General features: G+C 31.7%; 1 protein-coding gene across 1 annotated transcript in view; it reads left to right on the top strand.

Moving 5' to 3' along the window:
• Nucleotides 1-15,192, top strand: part of LOC143055307 (zinc metalloproteinase dpy-31-like) — a 69,314-nt gene that overhangs the window by 22,974 nt on the left and 31,148 nt on the right. The window contains exons 2-14 of the mRNA XM_076228445.1: nt 1,248-1,355; nt 2,752-2,929; nt 4,575-4,716; nt 5,883-5,952; nt 6,585-6,788; nt 7,604-7,739; nt 8,281-8,415; nt 8,883-8,980; nt 10,121-10,272; nt 10,900-11,018; nt 12,357-12,516; nt 13,311-13,399; nt 14,383-14,596. Of these exons, the coding sequence (XP_076084560.1) occupies nt 1,248-1,355; nt 2,752-2,929; nt 4,575-4,716; nt 5,883-5,952; nt 6,585-6,788; nt 7,604-7,739; nt 8,281-8,415; nt 8,883-8,980; nt 10,121-10,272; nt 10,900-11,018; nt 12,357-12,516; nt 13,311-13,399; nt 14,383-14,596 (1,805 nt within the window). The remainder of the gene's footprint in view (nt 1-1,247; nt 1,356-2,751; nt 2,930-4,574; nt 4,717-5,882; nt 5,953-6,584; nt 6,789-7,603; nt 7,740-8,280; nt 8,416-8,882; nt 8,981-10,120; nt 10,273-10,899; nt 11,019-12,356; nt 12,517-13,310; nt 13,400-14,382; nt 14,597-15,192) is intronic.

The following is a 15,192-nucleotide window of genomic DNA, read 5'->3' on the forward strand; positions in this document are numbered from 1 at the left end:
ATAACAGAACGTTGAAGTACAAAAAAAAAAAAAAAAAAAAAAAAAAAAAACAATATTAAACGTATAATAACGAAATACATGTAGGAATGTAAAGTGCTTGCTTTTGTCCTAGTGTGTTGATATAAAAAGAAGTGTGGTATGATTGCCAATGAGACAACTCTCCACAAGAGACCAAAATGACACAGAAATTAACAACTATAGGTCACCGTATGGCCTTGTCTTTGATTTGTATTCAACTGTGACGTGTGTTTCTTCAAACTCTGAATGGGGAGATTGTTATTCATATACTAAAACATAGGTTTTAACATATAACATATACATAAATTACATGTTCTATAAAGAGTTTTTGATTTTGCATTTCGACATATTTTCAACAATCATTTGATCATTTATAGTATAAAGTAGAATCACTAAAATACTGAACTCCGAGGAAAATTCTGAACGGAAAGTTCCTAATCAAATGGCAAAATCAAATGAAAAAACACATCAAACGAATGGATTACAACTGTCATATTCCTGACTTGGTACAGGCATTTTCTAATGTAAAAAATGGTGGATTGGACCTAGTTTTATAGCTATCTTAACTTCTCACTTGTATGACAGTCGCATCAAATTCCATTATATTTACAACGATGCTTGAACAAAACAAACAGACATAATAGGTAAAAATGTCAAAAATACAGCAGTCAACATTGTGTCACTAAAAAAAACAAAAACCAAATATAAGTACAAAATGGCATATTGATCAAGCATAATTATTAGCAAAAATTTAAGACAAGAATACACTCTTTCCTTGTATCAAAAGAAAATGCTTAAATAGAGAGAACTAGAATTTATACCACTTTCATCTTTTGTTTAAATTTGTTAAATTGATGCAAAATGTATCATTTTTTTTGAGCATGTAAAATGCTTGAATATGACTCCAATCTTCAATTTTGCCGGTTTTTTTTGCCAAGTACGACTTTTTGAATCTAAGCTGTTTCTGATAATACAACCGTGTCACGTCTTGTAATATTGACGTACAGAATTATGATCTTTTTGACTCGTCTTGTAATATTGTATCAAAATCGGCTTATAAAGTAATGTGTGCTCAGAATATATATTCGTCCTTTTTTCGTCGACCCTACGAGTGAAAAAAACATGCATTGGAAATACTTTGAAATATAAATATTTTTTCCAATAATTAACTTCTTCATGAGACAATATATATACATCAAATTAATGTCAATTTCTTTTTTAAATTATAGGTGTCGCCACTAAATATAACAGATGGACTAACCATACAAGAAAAAATAGTTGTAGTTAATTATTTATCTGCTATAGAGCAGAAAGAAGAGAAGGAGCATCATTTAATTGTAAGTATATGAAAAGTCAGAAAAAAAAAGTAAAATCAAAACGGAAAGTCCCTAATCAAATGACAAAATAAAAAGACAAAACACATCAAACGAATTGACAACAACTGTCATATTCCTGACTTGGTACAGGCATTTTCAAATGTAGAAAATGGTGGATTGAACTTTGTTTTATAGCGCTAAACCTCTCCCTTGTACGACATCAAATTTAATAATATTGATAATAATGCATGAACAAAACAAACAGACATAACAGGTAAACATGTCAAAAATAAAAGGTTATCAGTCTAATTCGGTCTAATATAGTATATTGATTCTTGTGCACTTGCAAAGTACCAAAAAGCAAAAATAAAACACCCCACAAAAAAAAAAAAACACAAAGAAAACCAGCAAAAACGATGACATCGATAATGTTGAAAAAGTTCTTCGTCTAATTTGAAAGTAAAATAGCAAAAATATCGAACTCTAAGGAAAATATAAAACGGAAAGTGCTTCAGAAAAATTGGCTAAATCAAAAGCTCAAACACATCAAACGCATTGCAAACAACTTTCAGGATCCGTGGTACCGGCATTTTCTTTTTGTAGAAAATGGTGTGTTAAACCTGCTTTTCATAAGTTAACTTGAAAATTTGATTTATAGCTAGATTTTTTTTATTGTTTATATGTGATGTACGAATTGAGAAGTTATTGAGGGCTTGAAAAGATAAATTATGATTGGGGACGCCCACTTCTTTTAATATTTGACTTCTCAAAAAGTTTGGCTAGATATTGCGCAATATATCAGTAAAACCACATGCAAAACAAACCGCACATGGGGATCGTTATGACTGTGGTATGCGTTAATGATTTGCTCGTCATAACGATGTAGGATATAATTTTACGGGATGATTCTAATCTTTAATAAAAGCATGAGCGCTTTTGTGCGTAAATTGCAGAGGCAGGTAACCGGGAAAACAACAGAAGAAGCATTCTTTATCTCTATACCTACGGCAATTTTTTATCTTTATACAGAGGTTTTAAAAATGCCTTATTGCATGCGTAATTAAGTATTTGTCAATACTTAAGAACCCGGAAATACAATATTTACACAACAAAATAATAATTCTCTTTGAAGGTGATGCATCATATTTTGAAACCCACAACAAAGCATTTTTGTATACGCAACTCCTATTATTTTAGTAAATATTTGAATTACTAATTTGATTGATATAAACTGTAAAACAATTTCTAGGATCTTCCGTTTGACGTGCTCGCTTCTCCGGAAGTTATTCTATCCTTTCAATGTTTTCTTTATACATTTTATCTGGTGGCGACAGGTCCCAAGTTTGCCCTTTAGAATGTTGAATAAATATAAAAACATAAATATAAAAAAAATGCTACAACTTTATTCTTCTTTTAGACGAAATCCACAACAGATAATACAGTTCCATATGTTTTTGAAGAAGATATAATATTGACTCCAAAACAAGCTCAAATTATTTATGAAAGTAGAAATCCTCGACAAAAACGAAAGTTAAATACAGATTTACATCGACATTGGCAGCTACCGATACAGTATGCATTTGACGGATCTCACAGTAAGTAACAGCTAACTGTACAGTTTGTATTCATTTGGTAGCAAGAGTAACAACTAGCTGTACAGTAGGAATTCAATTGATATCAAGATTAACAGCTACCCGCATAGTATGAATTGAATTGAATCGAAGTTACAGCTGACTGTACAGTATGTATTCAATTGATATCAAAAGTAACAGCTAACTGTACAGTACGAATTCAATTGATATCAAAAGTAATAGCGAATAATACAGCGTGCATTCAATTGATATCAAAATTAACACCTTACTGTCAATATGCATTTAATTGATTTCACAAGTAACAGTAAGATATACAGCGAACATGTAATGGATCTCTGAGTAAATACACCCTATCTGTATACTAGAATGCATGTGATTTATTGCGATTTTAAACGTATACAGTATATGCAATTAAGATGGTACCCAACACCTTGACTAAAATTTATTTGGCTCGTTTATTTTCATAAAATTTTGACAAAATATTTACTTTGACCCTTTAACAAAAATATAAAAATTTCAAAAAATTTGAACCAACCGTTTTATCAGAAAAATTACACTGGTTATATAGCAGTTTGACAAACAGTAATTTTGATCATTGAGAAGCTTAAAATTCCTTTTACAACACAACGTAATTAAAACGTTTAGCTGACTTTACAGAATTATCTCCCTGTAGTGTTAGGTACCACCTTAAAGGATACCAAAATCAGAAAGTTTTCCTATGCACTTGCTATATTTCATTCATTCGGCAATCCTCGGTAGAATCCGCTAATCTCCTTGTTAGGTAAGGGTACGGAATCGGCCGAGTTGAGACGAATGATATTTCATTATACACTATACACACAATGAATTCCATAGTTAGACACTGTAACGTATACAGTATGTATATAAAAGATCTGATAGTAAAATTCACCTAGTAAATTTGTTTGTTTTGTTCACACATCGTTGTCAATATAATGGAATTTGATGCGACTGTCATACAAGTGAGAGGTTTAGCTAGCTTTAAAACCAGGTTCAATCCACCATTTTCTACATAAGAAAATGCCTGTACCAAGTCAGGAATATGACAGTTGTTATCCATTCGTTTGATGTGTTTGAACTTTTGATTTGGCCATTTGGTTGGGGACTTTCCTTTTTGAATTTTACTTGGAGTTCAGTATTTTTGTGATTTTACTTTTTTCTAGTATGAAGCAGCAAACTGTTGCAAAATAAGTAACGTTACATTTAACTATACAGTATACGCATTTAATGTATCTCAGTTAGTAACCGTCACCTTTACAAAAAACAATGATTGATATCGTGATAATAACAAGAACATTATAAAATTATAATATACATTCGATAGACCACATACTTAGTAATTCATTTTTCGTAACAAATTCGAAATGTACGTGTACCTCCAGCTGTGTTGCCAAGCTTTTTTTTTTTTTATTTTACTTTGAAACTTCTAAAGTAGGCGTATGCTCCACATTGGTTTTATTCGTAAACGAGTTTGAAAAATTAAAAGAATAAAGAACAGTCATGCTTTAAGCTAAGCAGTATAATATTTTTTTTAACTAACACACCTAAATTTTTATTTCATTTTTTTATTCTCCAAAATTAATTTTACAAAACAATATTTAATTTAAAAATTTTTTTTTTTTTATTTTAGACGAATCTGAAAAAAGTATTATAAGACGTGCTTTAAGTTACTGGGAGAGTTATACCTGTATTACTTTCGAAGAAATAACATATAAAGACAACTCAAGTGTGAATGAAAACAAAGTTTACATTGTTTTCACAAGCAACGAAGGGTGAGTATTTTGATTTATGATAGACGTATGTATTTAAGAATTTTGGAAGAATCAATTAATACAAGAATTTTACCCATTTGATTTGTAAGCAAAAAATCCCCTCCCCCCCCCCCCCCAAAAAAAAAGAGCAAACAACACTCGCTAAAATCACTACATTTATATGACAATGAGTTTATTTTTCGTGCTCTTAGGCCTGGTTACTAATAAAGACCGTAAGTCTTTTTTTTACCAAAAAAAAAAAAAACTTAAACAAATTGGCAAGTAAGAGTTATTTCCCTTCTTTGAAACTAAAATCTCCCTTTATGTACCAAATGTCAATGAATACCACAAACATTCCAAAATCACTGAAGCATTAATGACTTCTATATTTCTCACATTTGAGATGGATAGATTTATGAAATATCATTGACCTATTAGTAAAATATTTAGCTTTTATAATGATAAAAAATCAGGTGACGACGATGACGCTGAATGCGTGTTTTAAATCATTAGATATTATCAATGGTCTGCCATCCGCGACATTCTTTGCAGGCTAGACAAATAAAAAACAAAAACAAAAACAAAACAGATTAAAACAAAGCAAAATGTTGTTAACATACATGCAAGCGGTATAAAAATCCTGAAAGTAAATTTGTCAATTCATTTGCAATTAAATTCGACATTTGTCTCGTTGTGTCGAATATATAATTATAGACATTATGCCTGTAGGTGTTATCCAATATTGAGAGCATTTTTTGCACTGATTATTTATATTGTAAATATAACTTACTTGTGGTATATGAAGATATTTTAAACAGTTACACTGTAACGTACCTGTTTGTTTTACCTTTTTCATAGTTGTCATTAAAAATATAGTTATATTTGTTAATTTTTTACCTTGAAAATAAGAGATATGATGTGCTAATTTATTACACTTAAAAAAAAATAGTCTGATATAGACTTAATTTATTTATTCTTTACTTTATTTAAACAAGTTTAATCTATTCTTTATTAGTTTTGCCCATTATCCTTACATTCAAGTACCCCATTTTTCTCTATTATTTTTTATTTTTGCCTTGTTTTAATTCTATTATTTTACCATTTATTCGACAAGAAGCCCATTCACATCTATTTTGTAAACACCATCCAAACCCTCATTAAAGTCCATTAAAACTGTACAATTTCAGTTGCTGGTCATTTGTTGGAAGAAGTACGTATCGAGAGCAAAAAGTTTCCATTTTTGAAGACTGTATATATGTAAGTGACAGTTATATAAACGATAACAAAGAGATCAAATTGTGTTATGAATTCTTGTGACATTATGAAACATCGAGAAATCGTTGCAATGTATATCCAAACACTAATTTCAATAGAAAAGGGACAAACATATGAACCGCGTCAGTAAATATAGACAATTTTTTTACCATATATAATATGAAATAATGTTATTGTGCTTAAATCTGTGTTCCTAATATTTGATTTAGCCTATATAGACCACACAAGAAGCAAACATGATAGCCATTTGATATTTGTTTTGATGTTTAGATGAGGAGGAGAATTTGTTGATGTGCTATAAATATGAACCACGTTAAAATTATACAGAATCATGATATGATAGTTCTCCATGTAGCGGTACACACGATAATTCTTCTTTTTATTATTATTATGCCCAAATTTATCATCGGAATTAATTTAAAAACATCTGTTTGATAAACAGATAATTTTGATAGCGGTTTTGTTTGACAAACATGCAATATATTACAATACTTATAATCAGTGTTAGATATATAGATTAGACCGTTGGTGGAGAGTTGTCTTATTGGCACACGTACCACATCCTCCTATATGTAATTAGAACTATGTCATATATTAACTGTCTTATATTTTAGGAAGGCCATGTTCTTCACGAAATTGGTCACGTGATAGGGTTTTGGCATGAACATGCCCGACCTGACAGGGAGGAACATATACAGGTACAACAGAATGCCATCCAATATGGAAAACAATACAACTTTTTACACATCTCTTGGAAGGATCTAGACAACAAAAATATGCCTTATGATGTTGGATCTATAATGCATTATGGTTCGAGAGTAAGTTAAAACTACACGATATATACAACAAATTGTTTTAGTTCATTAAAAATTTCACTAGTAAATAAGTTTTAGTCTTAAAATGGCCACGCTTTTGTCTATCTAAAAGTAATCTAGAAACTCTGATCCAATTAAAAATATACAAGACGTTTTGGAAATTAATTTTTGCGATTTTGTTATTGTTGTAAATTCAGTACTGTTCAGCAATTTGGCTTGCAGTCATTTCTACACCGTCAAGCTTTTCAGACAATTCAAAATGTTAATGTTTTAAACATGTAAAAACAAGTATCCGAATGTTCGGAAGAAAAAAAAAATTGACTGCAATACTGAATATGGTTTACTCATATATCATTTACAGGGGACACTGACTCTTTAATGCAACCTGTCTCGCTACTTTTGAGTTCATGCAATTTCTCAGTTTATATGTGTTGCATTGATTTGTCTATTTAATCAATTAATGACACTTAAGCATCGATGAACTACTTCCATCCTTAAATTATTGAACAGTCTTCAGATCTAAAAGACCGGTTCAGTTCAAAATTGGTTTTATATCTTAGGAATATATTGCACTAGATATATTTGGCAAAACGTCTCGGAATTTTAGGTCCTCAAAGCTTTTTAACTTCGTAGTTTATTGGCCTTATTGTAACGTGTTTTGATTCGAGCGACACTGAAGTGACTTTTGTAGACAATATATGTGTCTGGCGTATAAAATATTTATCCTGATATCTATGTTGAGTTTTTTTAAGTTCAAAAATTGCTATTATATAATGTATAATGTTTTAACTGTCTATAAACTCATGGTAACATTGTAGGCGTATGCTGTTGACAATCAAACTCCAGTCCCACCAACAATTATTACAAAAGATCCATTATTACAAAGAGCACTCGGACAGAGATTCCAACTTTCGTTTTACGACGTAAAGTTAGCAAATGCTGCCTACTGCGCGGGTAAGTAAAATCCCTAATCAAATGGCAAAATGAAAAGCTCAAACACATCAAACGAATGGATAACAACTGTCATATTCTGGTACAGGCATGTTCTTATGTAGAAAGTGGTTGATTGAACCTCGTTATAAAGCTAGCTAAACCTCTAACTTGTATGACAATCGCATCAATTCCATTATGTTGACAGCTATGTGTGTACAACAAAGACACAATAGGTAAAAATGTCACAGATAGGGGAACAACGGCAACACGAACCCCACCAAAAACTTTGGTGATCTCAGATAACACAATTATTGAAATAAATTGAATTTTCGAAAACAAAAATTGACAACTGACTTTAAAATGTACTTAATGAAAACCCAAACCGTGTTATTTTAAATTCAGTCAATTACAGTATTAATTGACATGAAATGTTTATGTAAAATATGGCTATCGTTTATCATTTATAACATAGGTTCATTGTTTTTCGATTTTTGTCTATGATGTTTGAATCGTGTTTTTGAGCTTATTATATAATATTTATTATTTTAATTCTGTATTTCAGACAAATGTAACAATACCAAATTGGCACAACCATGTCAACATGATGGCTACCAAGATCCCAAGTTATGTTCTAGATGTCGTTGCACAGAGGGGCTGGGAGGAAATTACTGTGAAACAGCTGCGCCATCTATCGGAGGTTAGTTTGATGTGTAGATTGAGAGAATGTCTTAAACATTCTCCTTAAGAGCACTTTTGCGAATTTTAGATCCGCGTTATTCTTGTTTTTGTATCGACCCCTTCATGTTTCTCATTTCCTGTTGTATTCTATGTTTTAATTCGCCGTTTCAGAATCTAATGCATCCTAGGTTATATTTTCAAAAGTGTACACCAAAACGTCCCGATTGGATAAAAATGTCATAAACAATGGAAATTTAACCAATGACGTGACGTTATTTTCATTTTTGGGTACGAACAATGAAATAACCCATGATACTTTTAGATTCTGAAACAACCAATTGGTCTATATGGTTCTAATATGCAAATAGATTTACGAATCATAAATTTCTACTTGAACTGTAACCTGTAACTTCCATCACTGCTTCTATACTTACTTGTGAAATTAATGTAAATAAAACTATCTACGACTTAATTCAATAATTTCAGATACGTGTGGTGGCGTTATAAATCTGACTGGTTCCCCAGTACCGATTGGATATCCTACGTCCTATCGTTTCGGACAACAGTGTAATTGGTATATAAAGGTACGTCTTCTCTTAGAATTCTATTTAGGGAACCAATATGTACACCTAACTGCTTTATATGTTGTGATGTTATGTTATTATTTCAGAAAAGGGAGAAGGTTTGGTACCATTAAAACGTTAAATCCAGCTGCAAGTGTTTGCACCTGTCCTAAGTCAGGAATCTGATGTACAGTAGTTGTCGTCTGTTTACGTAGTTCATACGTGTTTCTCGTTTCTCCCATGCATACTACATATCCTTTTGGCGGATAGTTCAACAATGTTATGCAAAGCTCTATTCTTACGGTATGAAACTATCAAACGCTAAACTTGACTGCAGTTTAGTGTAGTCTTGATACTTTTCTTAGTGTAAATTTCCATGATGGGTGATTCCTGACATTTATCTTGTCGAAGCATGCCGTCTCGCCCATTTTGGAAGTGTTGCAATTCCACCAGTTTCTGCTTTTAACTTTGGTTAGTTTCTTTCCGGTTTGTTTGTGGTATTTGAACATCGGTTAACTACTGTTGCCTTAATTTTTTACCAGATGATAAGGCATTAAAAAGCGATCTATAAGGAACTTGATTTTGATTTAGATATTTTGCATTGATTAAAGAAAAATATATACGTCAAAATCGTACGTAGAATAGTGAATTTAGCATTGTTTGTCAGTTAAGTATTATATAATAATCTTGTTTCTGTAAACGGTTTGGCTTAATGAGACATAATTTTCACTTACATTTTATAAACTTATATCTTTTTTTATATCCTATATATCAATGAATGCTTCGTATCCGTATGTTTGTCGCATATTAAAATCATAACCTGTTTCAATAAGCGATTGGTCTTTTTCAGTCATAATTTTCACATACATTTGATGAACTTGTGTCTTTTTTAACATATATAGCAATTACTCCTTTGTAACCACTTTATGTATATAGATGATTGATATAGTTAAATATAACAAATTTTGTAAGACTGCAAAGATTATTTTAACAATGATAATGAAGTGTTCATTTAAATTTAAAAATGTAAAAACTTTTGAATCAACTGCTGGCTTTATATAAACTAGCAAAGCTTTGTTTATTTTTATTTCACATTCCAATAAAGACATACTAGACAAATACCAAATCAAAATTTTATGAATCAACAATTCTATTCTTCAGGCACCGAAAAATTCCAGAGTATTTTTCACGATAACCCCTCCTCGTATCATGGAATATCCGCAGTGTGTGAGTGATACCAATAATAAGTATGTCGAATGTCTGAACTACCTAGAAGTTAGATATTCGCACAACATTGCTACAACAGGTGCACGGTAAGACATATATGCATAGTGGGATATAATGATATATGTAAAATAACAAAAATATCGAGCTCCAATAAAACGTCAAAACAGAATGTCCCTTAACAAATGGCAAAATCAAAATCTCATACACATCACACGAATGGAAACAACTGTCATTTTCCAGATTTTGTACAGGCATTTCCTTGTGTGGAAAATGGTGGATTAAGACTGGTTTTATAGCTAGCTTGACCTCTTACTTGTATGACAGTCGAATAAGACACCCCGTATATGATAGGTGCGTTCAATCTTAATTGACTAGGATTGTCAGTTCTTCTGCCGAAGGTCCGTATTTTTCTCTGCACTTCGAATTCCTCTACCAGTAAAAATTAACCGCAACGAATTAGTTATAGATGAATACGATGCTAAATAATTAAAATTTTGCCTTAAAAGGTTGCCAAAAAATATTAGAAGAGTAGTGGTTACAAACATTATGATAAACGTTTACTTTCAATTTTATTCTGGGAAATATATAATAAAAAATTTAAAAGTAAAAGTATTGTTATATCATAAATAACATATGAATTACACAGGTTTTTATACATACATCTTTAGTTTGTTCAGTTTCTTTTTAAATTAACTAATAAAAATTAATTTCAGAATTTGCTGTTCCTATTTAGAATCTACAAAACCTATTATATCGGAAGGTAACGAGATGCTGGTGCTATTACGGGCAAATGCAGCAGGATCGTATGGATTCCAGGCTAAAATATGGGCAGGTATTTACATTTAGAAATATACTAACTTAAAGGCTTTTCTTATCCTATGCATCAATTACCTCAGCCGTATTTTGCAAAACCTTTTGTTTCTTTTGGGTCCCCAATGCTCTTCAACTTTTTACTTGTTTGGCTTTCTAACATTTTTGATTTGAGCGTCACTGATAAATCTTGTGTAAACGAAACGCGCGTCTGGCGTATTAAATTATAAGCCTGATTCCTTTGATAAATAATTAGAGCTGTTTATAGCATTCAAATGACAAAAAAGAAAACATTTGCACTTTGGAATCACTTGTCTACTGTATAAATCTTTTGGAGAATTAGAGCTTTGTTACTCCGAGATAAATTCAAAAAGGAAAGCCCCTAATCAAATGACAAACTCAAAACCTCAAACACATCAAACAAATCGAAAACAACTCTCATATTCCTGACTTGATACAGGCATTTTCTTTAAATAGAAAATGTTTGATTAAGATAGTTCTTGAGGCATGATATCGTGCAGTGAGTTTTGAAGTTTGATACACCTGATAAGAATCTATGAATGATAAAATTGGAAACAAAAATACCAATAAGTTAAACGTAACTTGATAGATGTCTCCTTGGCACTCATACCACGTCTTCTTATATCTATTAATAAGTCAATAGGAGTTCAGCCGAGGTTACCACAGTTCATTTATAAACAAGACATTTTCATAATTCTTTAAGAATTCAATGAATCTGCTTAACATTGCATACGATAACAATGTTCAGGTAAATGATAAAGTTCTATGTGACTTGGTGAATATGTATTAAGCTAAGTAGAAAACAGTTGCCACAAAACCAGGTTCAACTCACCATTTTTTTCTTAAGATGTCCTATTCCAAGTCAGGGAAATGGCCATTGTTATATTATAGTTCGTTTCTGTGTGTGTTACATTTTAATGTTGTGTTTCTTGTTGTGTCGTATCTCTCTTATATTTGATGCGTTTCCCTCAGTTTTAGTTTGTAACCCGGATTTGTTTTTTTCTCTCGATCGATTGATGAATTTCGAACAGCGGTATACTACTGTTGCTTTTAAGCATAACAATCAAATGAAAATTGTGTTAAAATTTGCGAACACATCTCTTTAATCATGAATACAAAAAGATAGTAAGTGTACATCAATTTTTCAAAACAAGTCGAGAAAATCCTCAGAGTAGTTCAAAACATCATACCAGCCTTATTATAAGTGAATAGATATAAGAAGATGTGGTGATAGTGCCAATAGGACAACTCTCCATTCAAGTCATAATTTATAAAAGTAAACCATTATAGGTCAAAGTACATGAATACTAATTATAACAATAATAACCGACCTTTTCAGAACCATGTGGAGGCTGTGTTACCGGAACAGAGTTAAGTCATCGGCCTTGTTCTAGGAATGTGCCATACGTCTGTGAACGTCAATGGAATTATACAGAGTGGAATCCGTGTCCCAGCGGAAACTGGTGGTGGGCTGATAATAAAGACTGCAATAAACTTGTGTAAGTTAAAAGTTACAAAAAATTAATCTTATATTATAGCACACTGCTGCATGATTTCTAAACACTTGTTATAATTTATCAACATATTTTAATGTAGTGAGACAAATAGTGTCATATGTAAAGCATGATCTATTGTCACTAGCAAAGCACATGAGATCAACTTTGTTTTTGTTGGGGTATTGCTTTTATTTTAATTAATAAGTCTTGTATTAGGAAAACTTTTAAATATAAAGAATAATATAATATATGATATGAGTGCCTATGAGACAATTCTCATATAAAACGTTAACAATTATATGTCGAAGTACTGGCCTTCAACACAGAGCCTTGGTTCACACTAAAGAGGAAGCTATACAAATTAAAATCACAAAAATACTGAACTCCGAAAGACCAACAGATGAATAATAGAACACAACATAGAAAACTAAAGACTTAGCAACACGAACCCCAATAAAATAAAAACTTGTGGTGAACTCCGGTACTCCGAAAGGGTAATCTGATTCTGCTCCACATGTGGCACCCGTCGTATTGCTCATGTTAATACATACCCGGGAAATATTCTTATTCGTTAGGTCACATTCATGAAAAGGGTAGGGGATTGTAGTCTCGACGTAAGGAACATATCCGATATCATCTGTGGAACGGTTATTCCATAACTGTTAAAAAACTCGTGATGGTGTATTCAAATGCTTTATCACTTCTGGTTTTTTTAAGACTGTTGGCTTATTTAAGTACTATAATTCAACACAATTTTTGAAGGAAGTTGAGTATAATTTTGTTTCCTTCTATTACAGGAATAAGACAGCTGTGAGGTCTGGACTTTGCCATAGATCTGAACTTTTCTGCTGTAATGGCTATCAATTAAATGGAACAGATTGCATCAGTAAGAATTCAATACATATAATATTAAGGAAGTGATTTTGTATCATTCTTTACTTTCAACATAGCAATACTTTCAAGTGTTTTTTTTTTAAACTTAGCTTAAATTATATTTGCCGTATTTAGAAAAACATCAAATGAAAAAGAAGGACTATTACTTAGAAATACTATTTATTGACAAGTAAAAAAAATAGTCAAATATAAAATATTCTAGCAGAGACATAAATAATACATTTATTGGTACTGCATGCCAGAGCCGGTCAGAACAAGTATGTAAAACTTGGGTCTGTTCATGTGAACATATTTAAATAAAGGCAACAGTAGTAAATCGTTGTTCGAAAATCATAAATCGATTGAAAGAAAACTAATCCGGGTTGCAAGCTAAAACTGGGGAAACACATAAACTATAAGAGGAAACAAAGGAACAACAGAAACACTGAATGCAACAAAAACAAACGCCAACATACACAGGTACAGATTATTTGATAACAACTGCTATAATCATAACTTGGTACAGGACAAGATAGGATTAGCAAAAATAAAACGCCATATGTTCATCTTAAACTTAAGTTATATAAAAGAAAGATATATTTTGCGTTTTACTGTGCGTATTACTGAGTGTGTTTCTGTATATATTTTGGCTAGAGGTATAGGGAGTTGAGATCTCACAAAACATACTTATCCCCGCCACATTTTTGTCCCTGTCCAAAGTTAGGAGCCTCTGGTCTTTGTTAGTCTTGTATTTTTTAAATTTAAGTTCATTTCTTTGTTTTAGAGTTTATAGTATAACGTTCATTTTCAATGAAGTAGTACATATTTTTATTTAGTGCCAGTTGCGGCCCAACGCCAGGATCGGGATTCTCTCGGTATGTTGAAGACCCATTGGTGGGCTTCGATTGTTTTTTGCTCTTTGGTCGGGTTATTGTCTCTTCGACATATTCCAAATTTCCATTCCCATTTCTATTCTCACTTTTACTATAATTGTAGAATCATCGTCAGTGGCCAATATAAGTATAGTTATCCAACCTGGTGCAGTATCAACAGACTATATTGTACCCACACACGATCCTTCTAAGGATAAAGAGAACGATCCTTCATCGGGATGGGGAAACTGGACCACGTGGTCGAATTGTTCTACTGCATGTGGTGGATGTGGAAATCAAACTCGTCAGCGGCTGTGTTACGATCCACTTTTATGCAGGTAGGCTGAATAAAAATGGCTGTAACGATGAATTTGTACTGCGGGCTGATTTATTGTCTTATTACCTTTTAATGAACCAATAGATTCGTTACTAGTTTATTATCTACTTTAGTTTTTAAAAGGCTACTATATATTGTGATAAATAGAACAATTACGATTGTTCTACAGTTTGCTTCCTTCACATATTTTATAAGTATCAATCTACTAGTCTCAATGAAGCTTAAACAACCAATGTGACTTATAAGATTCAATTCTCCTTCAAGTACCGTATAGCGGGTTATTTTCGCGGGTGTAAAATTTCGCGATTTTACTTGAAAACTGTATACGAAATATTTTTGCGGATTAAAATCTTTTATCAATACCTTTGCATGTACATTTATAGATTGGCAGGATTTATTTTGGCGATTTCGTTCTATCTGCGAAAATAAGCGAAAATTTTCACTCCACGAAAATGAGCGAAAATACTGCTATACGGTATCTTCCGCTTCTTTGTCACGATTATTTCTTATTAATTTGATATCTTTTTTGACCTATGGGATTCGATTCAGTTTAATTATCTTCTGTCACTTTTGTAACTATTAATTGTTTTTTGAATT

Source organism: Mytilus galloprovincialis, chromosome 12, assembly GCF_965363235.1.
Source record: "Mytilus galloprovincialis chromosome 12, xbMytGall1.hap1.1, whole genome shotgun sequence".
In the NCBI taxonomy this organism is placed as follows: Eukaryota; Metazoa; Mollusca; class Bivalvia; order Mytilida; family Mytilidae; genus Mytilus; species Mytilus galloprovincialis.